We start from the raw sequence: 13616 nt of genomic DNA on the forward strand, positions 1-13616 counted from the left end.
TGCTGTGGCAGCTGTCTTGCAACCATGAGAGAAGGAAACGGCACATTCTAAGGATGATAGAGAAGGAAGATGGGAAGGGCATGGATCATTCATGACATTACTGAGCCACTGAACCAACCCTGCAACCTCCTGGCTCCGGACTCCTTGTTAAATGAGATGATGATTATCTTTATTGTTCAAGCCACTGATAGCTGGGTAGCCTGTGATGTACAGCTGAAAGTATCCTGAGAGATTACTGAAGAATCTATCCACTAGTATCATCCTGCCTTTTAGAGTTCTGGGAAGAGACAGGTCTTCAGAGCACGTGTGCCACCCCCCCCCGCCCTCCCCCCCCGCCACGGGTTCGGGCAGTGCCAGCCCATACTTAAGCAAAAAACATGACGGGAGGGGGTTGAGGGCCTTTTACTGTCCCATCTCCTTTCCCCTTTAGCTCCCCATCATACTGTCTAGCTCAGAGGCTGAGATTCCACAAGTTATTGCTTTCACTGAGGATTAAACATGACTTATGAAAGACAAACACCCCTGCAAAGGCTGGGAATGGCCAATGACCATCAAGGTTTCTTTCCTCTAATACTTCAGCAACATGAGTCTCTCAGAGGAAACAGAAGACTGGCTGGAGTGAGGACAGTCGGGGAGAGAAGGCATTTGGGGTCTGTTTTTAAACAGGAATTCATTGAATGTTTGCTAGGTTCCAGGAGTTGTATTCTATCTAATTTTTTCAAAAAAATTCAAACAAACATTTACTTAGCACTTACTGTGGTACCAAGTGATATCCAAGCACCTTAAGAATTAATACATTTAATCCTTGTAACAATCATATGAGATGGAGGTGCTATCACAGGCCCCACTTCACAGCGGAGTTGGACCCCAGGCAGGCAGGCACCAGCTCAGGGGCGGTGCTCTGAACCATTCCCAAGCAAGGCAGCTCTCGTGGTCTCAGCAAAGCAACGCCATGTCCTGCTGGCTCCCTGACTCTGCCCCTCAGCTGCTGCCTGGCCTGCGCCCATCCCAGATGCTCTCTTCTCCGAGAGCAGCAATACTTCTTCCAAGGAAGGGAGGAGGCTCCAGCCCTCTCTTGTCACACCAGGCCCTTGGTGACAAGTTCCAAGAGACAGAAGGAATTCAGAGGTTGAAGATGAAGATAGGGCTTTGAAACTCCTTGCTCCTTCTCCCCAAAGTGCCATCCCCTGCCTCTGTCTGCCCTGCTTTGTCCTTGGTCCACAGCAGAGAGCCCTGCTCAGGGCGGAGAAGAGGGCAGTGACCTTGGCCTCTCTAGAGTGTAACTAACACCTGAATTGGGCTTAACCCAAGCTTTGCCAGGTTGCAGTACTGATGGACCTTCTTTTAAACAATTTTTTACTCCCATTATCTAATTTTTAATCGTCCTCCAAATCCTTAAATGGAGAGCTCTGATTATCCCCTCTTGACAAATGAGGAAACGTGGCTCAGAGGAAGGACTTGCTGTCCGCGGGTATGCAGCTAAAAAGCAGCCTGTCTGGATCCACAGCCCACATTCAAAAGCACCCGGGCTGCCTCCCATGGGGATTGGAGTCTGCAGACCTAGGTGGGAGGCGCCGTGGGGGAAGGTGACTACAGCCGCTGTCTACTTAGCCTTTGCCACGTGCCAGTGGCTTATACGCATTATCATGACATCAGTATATATACATTATTATGATTATTATTACACACATTACCCTGTTAATCTCTGGAACCTCCAGTGAGGACGGTTTATATAATCCATCCCATCTCACAGAGGAGAAAACTGAGGCACCAAGAGACTATGTACAATCCAAGGGTGCCCAGCTCCCAGCAGCAATGTGGGGATCTGACTGTTGCCCGGCTCACCCCAGAGTGCCCGGGGGAGAAAGGGCTGGGGGCCCAGGAAGCGGTCAAAGCCAGGTTCGATGCCTTAAGGCAACCGCTGCCTCTGCCTTGCTTCCAATTTTGTCAGAGGCTCACCATCTGGTCAAGGTCTCTAGGGTGGCAGGGCCCACATTAAAACAGACACTCTGGTTAAGAGCTTTGCAGTTTCCAAAGCACTAACCACATTTCTTCTAAATTGAAATGGACCCTTAGAGAAAGTGGAGCAGGACATGGCCTCCCAGCTTTAGCTGGAGAGCTAAGGGCCACCTAGGGGCCGGCTGAGGGCCACGCTCGGAGCACTGTTAGTCTAGCCCTGAGCTCTGTGCCCACCCGAGGCCTGGCGCCTGCCTGTACGGCGCGTCTGGTTCTTAAGTAGGCTGGAATGCATCCCCTGCGATAGCTGTCTCCATATCTGCCGTCCAAGTCTTGTGTGATCCAAGAAAACGAGAGGCTGTCTTCTGAGGTAAATTTGTAAATGAAATGCAATATTCTTTGCCCAGATCTAGGTAAACATGGAGTCTTGAAACACAGGCTTTAGTCCTGATCTAACGCAGGAGAATTTATGAAATTCACAAGCCTCTTGAGCCTCCGTTTCCCCATCTGTAAAATCCTGGTGCTAAGAATGGTCATCTAACTAAGCAAATGTACGGGGGTGAAAGTGTGTTCTTTTCCAATGTCTGAGGGATGTGCTACTCGACCAGATGTTCAGTTTAAATGTCTGCCGCCTTCCTCTGTCTTTCCAACATACCTGGGGCTTACCAGCTGTTAAGACCCGCCAGACTCTCGCCTATTCCCGAGATGACTCAGAGCCAATCCTGTTGGCCTCACCTATTCCCACCACCATTCCCCTGACCACGGCCTCCAAGTGGGAGCAGCTCTCTTCCTCCCAATGACTCACTACATTTCTTGCTTGCTTGCTTTCTCCATTGTGCCTTTTTTAGCTTCAGAAAAAGAAATGTGTCAAATTTAAAACTCAGCACAGCGCAGCTATTTAAAGCGCAGAGGAAGCAGCCTTTGAATGGCTTGCAGAATGTGAAGCCTTTAGAGCCTAGAAGGCCTCAGCCACCCCATTCTTCCTCGTGCTTTCTGAGGCCCGACTTGAAAGGCAGCTGGGCTCTTGTGGATGGCAGAGAAGAGGTCTGATGTCCCCTGGGTTGGGGATGGGGAGAAACTTCTTCAGGGGTGGGGACAGCAGGAGACTGCAAGCCTGGACGGAGCCCTGGGGACCAAGTGCAGCCACTGTTCCCTTTGCGGCCCCTCGCTCTGCACAGAACTTGCGGCCCCGGCACAGGAAGTGTGGCAGGCGGTGGCCGGCCGATGGCTGGGTGCACGTGTATGTATGTTTGCTTGAAAATGATCTAAGGACCACACAGGGTTTTAGGCCTGAGAGGGAGAGGAGGGTTGAGGAAGGGAACAGGAATAGTTTTCCTCTGTCATTCAGTCATTCGATCACCTCCATTTTCCAGCTTCAGGAGGAGCTTGTCTGCTTCTCAAGTGGGGTGGAAGGAAGTTAAATCACCTTGGGCACTTGCCCCTTTCGTCTCACCCTCCCAGAGACACAGTCTCTCCAAACCTGCTGCGAAATGAACCCTTCTCTCCTCTGCCCCTGCTTCCCTGTGGAGTCGATCTCTGGAAGGGTTGGCATTCCTCTGTCCCAAACCCCCCAGTGATTTGGGGCAAAAGCCAAGGTCTACACTCCTCACCTTGATGGCACCAGTCTGCACCCTCTGGCCTCCTTCCTGTTCCAAAGACATGTTAGGTGCATTCCTGCTTCGGGGCCTTTGCACTGGTTGTTCCCTCGATCTGGCGCATTTTCCCCCTTAGTTTCCCCTAAGTTCAGGCCCTCACTTCCTCCAGGTCTCTGATCAAATCCTGCCTTATCAGGGGTCTTGTCTACTCATCCCATATGACAGTCCCCGCTGCCCCCAGGCCTCCCTGCCCTCTTTGTCTGCTTTAATCTTGTCCAGCCTCTTGTCATCCCAACACATTATGCATCTAATTGCTCATTCATTTACGATCTGGGCCAGGAGAGGAAGGAGGACTTGGGGGTTGGCTTCTCAGCCCTCTTGGCCGAGTTACATGGAGACAGGGAGATGGGCTTGGCCCCGTGCCCTCCCCTGAACCCCACCCCCCACCCCCCTCCCCCGCACTGGGTTCGGACAGCTATAGGCCGAGGTCCGGTACATTCTTGAGAAGCTCCTGCCCCGTCACCCAGAACGTTTTGCAGGTGGGTATCTTACTCATCCGTGACCTGCTAGGGGAGGGAGGCCCATCGCACCCAGGGGAGGGTTTGGGGCTGCCCTTTCTTCTTCTTCCTGTGTCGTCATTGTCGAGAAAACAGGGTGGTCCTGGTGGAGGGCTAGTGAGTTTACTCTGCAGATTCCCTACTGGCCCCGTGCTCAGAGTGGACCCTTTGCTCTGGGCTCTTGATTTGATCCCCCTCCCACGGTTGACCTGCTTATTTTGTCTCTTGCCTTTAGTAGGCGTGCGCTGCTGTGTCCCAGCCTGCTGAAATAGCGCCAGCCGCAGAAATGTGTGCTGACGGCACAAAAGCCACCTCTGGTCTCAGGGGACCTGGGGACAGAAGCGTGTGTGTGTGTGTGAGATCACCGTAGCACATGTCAGCTCGCTGCTTTAGGGGATGAAAAGCCCAGAGATCTTTCTGGAGACTCGGGCTGCAAGGTCAACTCAGGCTCCAGTGCTCTGCACCGCCGGGGCCGCCAAGCCCGGCTTCATCTCCGGCACAGAGACCGCCTCGGCGCCTGCTGGGCCGTTTTTCACTCCAGATGGAGCTCTGTGGTTAATGAGGGGGAGAGCACTTCGGGGGAGCTGCCACGGAGGGAGGGAGGGAGGGAGGGGAGCGCCAGAGGCCGACTCGCCTCCGCGGCTGGGCTCTCTGGAGCTCAGGAGACAGTGGCTCGGACGCTTGCGAGAATTCAGGGATGGAACCTCGGTGACAGCTGGGGGAATTTATTCACACTGTCAGGACACAGGCTTACACTTCGAATCAGTTCCAACTCTTTATTTTTAAATCCCCCAGCTGGCTAAAGACTTAGAAGGAAAGATGAGACAATCATTTGCGTCTTGTCCCAGATGGGCTGTCACTCAGAGGGTCCAGGAAAAGGCTACCAGGGCTGGGCTGGTATGCTGGTAGCTTTGCAACAGCTCCTTGGAAGCTGAGTGGCAGGAGGTGGTCTGCTGTGCAGGCCGGGTAGCAGCAGCGACCCAGCCCCTATGACTTAGAAACATTTCTACAGGCAGAGAGAAGCTGTGCTTGGTCCAGCCTGAGCCCAGAGGGGGCACTGGCCGCCTGCTGTGCACACCCTCTTCACTCCCACTGACCGAGCCTCGCCAAAGGGCAGACCCCGGGAGAGCACATGTCCTGCGTCTCCGGACAGAGGAATACAAGCCAAGGGTCCTGGCTGTAGTGGACGCTTAGTTTTAGATGCTCAGCATCGGAACGCCCTTCCTGGGTCTGGGGGGGTGGTCCGCCATGTTATGAAGCCGGCCCCGCCTCCACTCGAGGAGGAGGAAGTCTCAGATGCTGGCTTTTCCAACCTCCCTCTCAGCTGACAACCCCGCCCCAGCTGATGGAACACACCTGCCAGAGTCTGACTTGACGGCTAGTGACTGTATGAAACCTACTCTGTTGACAGGTGGCAGCCTCTACGTTTAAAATAGTTTCTGAAAGAGAGGAGGCGGAGGTCCTCGTGACATTGGTCAGCGTTGGGGGCATCTGTGGTGTAAGCTCCAGGGCGTGAGCCCGGTGACCTGGGGCCTTGTTCTTGGCTGGGGAGTCGCCAAGTCTAGTGATCACGTGACTTATCCAATCTCCTTTAAGAAACGTGTTTCCTACCCAGCTAGAGTTGCTGTCTGTAATTTGCAACTAACACAGTGGTGAAAGGGGACACAGAGGCCGTGAGAGAATAGAGCCAGTGACTATGAATTCTCCTTGGCAAGTCTAGCCTGAGCCTGTATCTGGAAAGGTCTTTCAAAAAGGAAAACTGGAAGGCGTAACCATTGCCCCGTGCCCATTTCAGAAGTAGCTCGGGGCCACACCCTTAGCCCACCAGCTGGAGGCATCTGGCGGCCACCCCGCTGAGACAGGTCAAAGACGCTCAGGATTGAGGGCCGACGCATGGCTGTCCCGGTGGGGCGGTGCCAGGAATGCTTCCATGGGACGCTGGACAACGTGCGTCCTTAGAGGTCTTCTCAAACGACAGGCGTTTCTTCATCCCGCCACGCTGGTCCGTATTCTGTGGGCGGACTGCCGCCTGGGTAATACCGTAATAGGCCCCCAGTAAGTGCCTTCCTGAGCAATTCATTTTTCAGAATAGCTGACATACTGCAACAAGACAGAGGGAGGAATCACGTGACTTCAGAGTTCAACGGTTACGACGATGCCAGTCCTTCTAAGAAGGCATTTTTGCCAAAATTGCACGTATGTTCCTTAAAAACATACACAGTTGTTTTCGGATGGAATTTTTCCTCTCCCAAACTATCAAACACTGCGTGCTTTGGGTTTGAGAATTAGTCTCTCTTGCGGTTTCAGGGGTCTTGTTCCTCAGAGAATTCTCTTGGTAACTTAAGGATACGGCTTCTCCTAAATGGCTTTGAGGGAACAAGGGCACACTGGGCTCTAAGAAGGTGGCAGTGTGTCTTTACCTTCCCCTCACAAGCAGAGTTATCAGTGGCCAAGTCCGGGAGAACAGAAGGCATTCTGGGAACATGCGAAGTGCAGAGCTGTACAGAACAGATGGCAGGGACTTCAAAAGCGTAAGAGTCACCTTGAAAGATGATGGCGCCAAGGGAGGGGGTGGGAGGCTTTTGTACCTTTTGACAAGGAAGCAGGGAAGACAAAAGCGATCTGCCAGACTCCCGCGCAAGTCAACAGAACTGAGAGATGCTCTGCTGTCATTTACATCAAGGGAGGCCGAGCCACCTGTCTTCTTGTCCGGAAATAAATGGCATCCATCAACTGACAAACTTGTTTCTCTTGCCTCCTGATCTTCTGGTCTTTTTTCTTTCTTCTTTTACACAAGGAGCATTTATATCCTCTCTATCCAGGCAGCTATTGCGTAACGATCTCTCCTTTTAATCGCCGCATCTCAGGGGAGTTGCAGAGGCTCTGACCTCCGGGCTGATGTCCACTGGGGAGATGCTGGCTTGACCGGACAGCCTCCCGGCTCCCCCAGCCCAGCCTGGGTTGCTACTGGGCATATCTGGCTTCCTGTGACTGGAATTCAAGTTGATTAGTTTTGTTACTTCTTAGCCGCAGAAAAGGGTTTACCAAGAAATGAAGTGAAAACGCTCTGTGGCCCGGCACCCTCTTAAACAGAGCTCTCTTATTTCTGCAAATCTGCCACACAATCATCATCAGTATTTTAACCCCAAGGCCCTGCAAAATCCAGAACTGCTTTCTATAACATTCAAGTTCTTTTTTCCTATAAAATGTATGCATGTATTTATTTATTAATTTATTTTTGGCTCTGTTGGGTCTTCGTTGCTGCCCAGCCCCAAGGTGCCAGGGGCTCCTGGTATGGAAACCTGGGCCCATCCGCAGAGGCCAGGATGGTGGCAGGACAGGCCTCTCCCATCCCCCTCGAACATCTGTTCCTCTTCTTGGTGGTGTGGGCCTCAGCTGCTCGTGAAAGGGATCAAGCCTCAGAAGGCTGTTCTTTGAAGCTGACAGCTTGGTGCCTGTGGAAATGTGGTACTATTATTTCAGGATTTCATTTCAAAGAGGTTTCAAAAGAGTGAATCGAAGGCTCAGTTGAATTGCTTATTATGGCTCTTCTCCTGGCTGCCCGCGTCTCGGTCGGTGAGCCCAAACACAGCATCTGCGACTTTGCGCGTCATCCACAGGCAGGTGATCGTTCTAAATTAGCACCTGGCTCATTCTGGAGGACTGTAACTCTTCTCGAGCCTTTGCCCAAGAAGCAACAGGGCCTTTAGCGGCTTGTACCTTTCTTACATTATCTGTGTTTGAAATGATCCACCAGGGAGTCTATCTGGTGAATGACATGAGTCTTGTTTATGTCAAGCATGTCTTAAAGACACCAGAAATAAAGGCCATGAAAATGCGACTATGAAACGTGGGTGGCTGTGACCCCCCTGGACCCGCCGAGGCAAATGAGAGCAAACTGGCTTCCAAGGGAAGACGGGGCACAAACAGGAAGGCTCCGGGCACTGCGGGGGGCTCGGGGCACGGCGCCAGGCCACCCACACTGTCTCCGGGATCTGCCATGCTGATGGCAGGGCTCTGGGCCGTCCCTACCTTCCCAGCCCAGCCCTCGTCCAGCTCCCTCACACCCCCCCCCACCACGCTAAAGCCTGGTCATCTGTTCACACTGGCTTTCCTGCGCAGGCTGAGGGCCTTGAGCACCGAGTCACAGACAGAGCATCTCACACGTGCCGATGAATGACAGAAGGAACCATCTAGTAATCTGAGGAGAAAGGTTTGACATACCGACAGTAATAGGAAGGAGAGGGGATGTGGGAGTCCACTGGAGCAGAAATTGAGAGAGATTTTGGGCACTGTTCTTGTTTTTTTCTTTAGCGGTACGCGGGCCTCTCACTGTTGTGGCCTCTCCCGTTGCGGAGCACAGGCTCCAGAAGCGCAGGCCCAGCGGCCATGGCTCACGGGCCCAGCCGCTCCGCGGCATGTGGGATCTTCCCGGACCGGGGTACGAACCCGCGTCCCCTGCGTCGGCAGGCGGACCCTGAACCACTGCACCACCAGGGAAGCCCCTGGGCACTTTTCTTTATGTAACTACTCTGTACCTCAGCAAGGAAAATATTATGGTTTCAAACAAATATGAAGCCAAGGCACTGATGTCCCGTATAAACAGTGCCTGTGCACCACCGAGCGGGTAAGTGAGCCAAGACTCGTGTTCCAGACTCTCTCCCCCGGGGCAACTACAAAGTGTTTGGCTTGGACTGAAGCGAGGCTCTTTAGCAGGAACCGTCCCTGCCTTTCCTCTGCTTCAGGAATACTGGTCAGTGCTGCATCTTGACTCTGAGAGGCACTGGGCACCTTGCTGTCCTCTCAAAGCAGCCTGAGCATCGGCTTTCTCCACCTTCACGCAAACTTCCATGCAAAGATCCAACGGCCAAGTTTCCATTTCAGAGGCAGAGTCATCACCAATCTAAGCCGTCACCCTCAACCAGCCAGAGCGCACCACGAGGCCACCAGGTGACTGTCCTTCAGAGTCCGTTATCCACAGAAACGGTTTTCCCTGTTGTGTGTCATGCCCACCCCCCGTCCCCGTAAGACACCTGGAGAGAAACTCCATCAGGACCTTGGCAAAGACAGACTGGTGAGGCCCTGCCCCATCAGGATTTGTCCTCACGCCTCTGCAATCAAGGCCTCCAGCTACACCCCACCTGAGAGCCTTAAGGCAAAAGTGCTGCTGTGAGAAGGGCTCCAGGCCCCAGCCTGGCTCTGCCGCAGAGGGAAGCGTCGTTTCTGAGCATGGCACGCACTTCTGTGGCGTCCGGTGCTGCAGCCTCATCACGTGGCTCCCCCAGAACACGGCGGACGTGCCGCTCCCTGCCGGCCGTCACCCCGTGAGGGGGGCGGGGGCACAGGCCTTGCAGAGGGACTCCCTGCCTATGCCAGCCCCAAAACGACAGTTGGCCCAGGTATAAGAAGGGTTGGCTTCTCCTCTGCCTTTTTTCTTTTTGGTTAGATTCTGGAAGATGATGTGGGATTTTTTCGTAAGGCAGGAGAAATCCCTAACTCACGGGTGGCCAAGATAAAATCCTTGAAGACCATGAGCCAAAGTCAAGTGGGAGCAATTTTCTAAATCTTGGTGAAGGCGAACCGTCACGCAAAGGTAGCTGCCAATGAGACAGCAACGGGCCAAGGAGACAGCAACGGGCCAAGAAGGAAAGCAAGGCACAAGACAACCAAACCTCTGCAGAATGAGTTCTATTTGCTGCACATTTTGACCCACAGACAGACTGTACCCTGTTAAGATGTGGCCCTTGCCAAGGTCCACAGCTGCGGGAAGGATCTTTTCATCTTGAAGATGTATTATCACTAGCTCACTGAACCTGTTCGGCAACTCTGCGATCTTTTCATCTTGAAGATGTATTAGCACTAGCTCACTGAACCTGTTCGGCAACTCTGCGAAAGCCAATTTAAGCTGCCTTCTCACTTCACTCTGCACTCACAAGAGGAGACCAATTTCCGATACCTCCTCAGACTCCAGGAGACCAGATGCTGTGACAAACTTCCCAGCAAAATGAATGTAGGAAGATGATCCCAGGGCGCTCCTCGGGGACGGGCACAGGATTCTGCGGCTTGGACGTATACTGCTTTCAGGTGTGTTACTGCCACCTCCTCCCTGCCAGTGCTTCTGACGGGAAATGCTTTTGTGACAGCACAGGGGATCTTGGGGAACACAAGAAAGTTCCCACGAGAAAGCGACAGACTCAGAGCGCCAAGGCCCTACTGCATCTGGCAGCCTGAACTGGGCAGCAATTCCTGCAGATGAGAAGCCACCGCCTTCGTTAGGTAGGTCATTGTCCCATAAGCCCCGCTGGGAGCACTGTCGTAAAAGAAGTGGCAAATGCCCGTGGCTTGGTCCTTCTCCAGTGTGTCCGTGGCACCGATCGACATCTGCAGCAGGAAAGGGCAGAGGCAACATGTGAGCAGAGCTGGTGCTACCGGCCTAACGGGGGGACAGATGGCCTCTACTCTGGGCACCGTGTCCCCACCCGCCCGAGTTGGCAGCACATCACTGATTCTAGGATGAGAGGACGGCTTCTTCTAGCTCGACTTTGGTGCAGGCTAAGTGGTTGGTTCACTTGGGGCCAGACATGTCGCGAGGCTGGTGCTGGCACTAGAACCTATGCTGAAATGGGCCTGTCCATCTCCAAAGGTCTTTAGATCTCCCAGTGGCCACTGTGCCATTTTCAAACCAAATGGTTGACATTTTCCCACCATCTGTGATGACATTATCTTTGTTCGAGGATATTCTTTCCTATTGGTCACAGGATCTCCAGCCTCGACAGAGATAAATGCCAGCCAACCCGGCTGCACTGCCGCTGTCCCCACCTTGGCCCTGGGCACACCCACCTGGTCCTGCAGGAACAGCTGGTTGGCCACGTGCACGATCTGGTCCACATGGATGATGCCCCCGATGCTGTTCATCTCCGTGTCCGAGAGCAGCGTCAGCACCATGATGGCCTCCACCAGCAGCTGCCGGTACTCAGGCTGCGGCACTCGGTTCAGCACCGACTCAACGTGGACAGCAAACTTGATCTCCTGTGGGGTCATCTGCCAAAGGGACCAGCAGGGGGTCACGAGTGAACCGAGCACAGACACAGTCCTGTCACCCACGCTGCCCACAGCACCCAGGGGCTCAGAGTAAACACTGCCTCCTCTCTGGCCACTTTGCTGATTCTGCCCACAGGAATCCTCTGGGGCAGGAAGCTGAAAGCTCTGCCCTGGGCGTCAGTCAGCCTTGTCCTAGCATTAGTCACCTATCCCGCTGGACTGCGACTTCCAGGGGCCAGGGCCATTTCTTATTTCTCTTTCTTCATTATTCCTTGTGGCGCATAGCATGGTGCCTTGGGTGGTGTAAAAACTAAAAGATCAATTTTTTAAAAGAACGAATGGGGGAAAGAAAGCAGGGAAGATGACTGTTCTCTGCTGTGGGTCCGATAAGCATGGCGAGCAACTTTGCTCTTCTCTTAAGAGAGTTTTCAGCAACAAATCTAAAGATGTCGATAGTCCAGACATGCTCTTTCTGAGGGGAAAGAGAAAAGATGATGCAACAAATGTGGAAAAAAAAAACTTTGCAAAACTTGAGGGTTAAGTGTCTAGAAAGATCGATCTACAAATGCCCTGTCTGTATGTAACAAGCTTGAAAGAAGGGTGAGTGGTCAGAGTCCAAGAGATAAAGCACTTAGTGAAAACTCACGGCGTTCGGGTTTTTCCCATCCTACCTCTCGCGTCGTCGAGGATGGGAGCACATAACCGTCGATGGACAGACCGTGACACTGGAGGCAGAACACACATTTCAGTCAGATTCCAGAACGCGATTAAAAACGGCGCACACACACTCAAGTCGCTCTGCCCTGGAAGCCAGCACGAGGACTGACACACGCCAGACTGTCGCAGTTATTTTTAGAGGGCTTGTTCTCACTGCCCACAGGCTGTGTTTTTCAATGGAACCAGCAGACATCGTTCAGATCTCACCCGAACAACGCCCCAGGGAGCTGCCGGGTCCTCCTCTGTGGGAGCTCCAAGTTTCACTTGGCAACCCGGCCCTGGTGGCTGAGAGGCCCCCTTTGGTGCCAGATAAAGGGAGATGTGCATGTTTCCTGCTGGCAAAGTGATACTTCTATGCCTTTGCAGGCATCTATTTTTGAGATTTCTATAATAAGCACCAATCACAGAAGACTAGAGCACATGCACGCACACGCACACCCGTGTATATAAATAACCAGCGCTGGCTCAATACAAAATGCTGCTTTTTCATAATAAAAGCATCTTGGTATGAAGCCGGTGGAAGCCCGGCCCCAGGAACAGTTCTGGGCTCACAGGCTGCCTCCTGACTCCCTGCGCCCTGGAGACAGCAGCTGCACCGCCTCCGTCCCAGGGGGGCTGAGGATGCAGGGGCAGCAAACGCTCCTTCCTCCTGACAAGAGGCCTCTTCGGGCCCTGCCCCCACGTGGGGACCGGAGTTCAGCTGTGAGGACAGGGACCCCTCTGACCTCTCCACGCCCAGCTCCACGAGGAGGACTTCACAGGGGCCATAATGCAGCCGAAAGGGGCCGTGGCTTTGGGAAGGGGCTGCAGTACGGGGTCTTAGGGATGCCTCTTCTCTCCTCGCCTCTTCTACTGTGAAATGAGCTAACAAACATAGTTTAGGGAAAAACTCGGTCCTGCCTGTGGTTCTTGGTTTGCATAGAAGCTTCTAATGGAGGCAGACAGTCCCTCTGGTGGGGCCCAGGGAGACACCGGGACGCTCTGAGGCTGATGTGGGAGCGAGACAGGAGGCGGGTGCAGGGACCAAGGGGCGTGGCTCCTGCGGCTGTTCTGGGTCAGCCGGGTTACGGCGTTTCATCCAGAGCTTTCCCTGCCTTCTCTGGTTCTTGCCTACCTTCTGACTTTTCTGCGTTCCTAAATTACGTCAAAGGTGGCCCCCCACAACCCGGGCTGCCACCTTATCTATCTTGTTGGGTTTCCAGCCAGTGTTTCTCAACCAGTGGCAATTTGCTTCCCAGAGGACACTCGGCAATGTCTGGGGACATTTTGGTTGTCACACTGGGGGAGGGGGTGCTACCAGCATCTAGCGGGTGGAGACCAGGGATGTCGCTTAACATCCCACAATGCACAGGGCAGCCCCGGAAGTGAGAATTACCCAGCCCCAAAAGTCAATGGTGCCGAGGGGGGAGAAACCCTGCTCTAGGCCGTGAGCTACCTAAGGTTGGGGGTTATGCGCCTGTTCTGCAGCCGCCTGCTACCTGTAGGTGCCAGCACGCCTCAGCACCAGTGCCTATGGGATGCAGCACAGTGGCCAAGCTCACCTTCTGAAGGATCTGCCACACCTTCTGGTAAAATCCCACAGGGACCCTGTTGATGGCCCCGTCCAGCCTTCTCCTGCGCAGCCACTGGCCCTGCCGCTCCCCCCAGCCGATGTGATGCCCACCTGAGTCTGACGATGACGTGCCTGTGGGTGAGGATGGGGTGCTGGACCTCTGCAAGACAGAAAAGGCGCGGCCTTCAGAAGCCTCAC

At 53.6% G+C, this 13616-nt stretch overlaps 1 protein-coding gene across 6 annotated transcripts in view; it reads right to left on the reverse strand.

The window, feature by feature from the left end:
- Positions 1-4870: 4870 nt before the first annotated feature.
- Positions 4871-13616, reverse strand: part of PHKA2 (phosphorylase kinase regulatory subunit alpha 2) — an 87385-nt gene continuing 78639 nt past the window's right edge. For all 6 annotated transcript variants that reach the window (XM_032619100.1, XM_032619098.1, XM_032619099.1 and 3 more), the window contains 4 exons: positions 13408-13578; positions 11821-11874; positions 10949-11149; positions 4871-10489 (listed from right to left, as the gene is read on the reverse strand). In XM_032619100.1, coding sequence (XP_032474991.1) covers positions 10319-10489; positions 10949-11149; positions 11821-11874; positions 13408-13578 — 597 coding nt within the window. In that variant the 3' untranslated portion in view covers positions 4871-10318. The remainder of the gene's footprint in view (positions 10490-10948; positions 11150-11820; positions 11875-13407; positions 13579-13616) is intronic.

Source organism: Phocoena sinus, chromosome X (genome assembly GCF_008692025.1).
Source record: "Phocoena sinus isolate mPhoSin1 chromosome X, mPhoSin1.pri, whole genome shotgun sequence".
NCBI lineage: Eukaryota > Metazoa > Chordata > Mammalia > Artiodactyla > Phocoenidae > Phocoena > Phocoena sinus.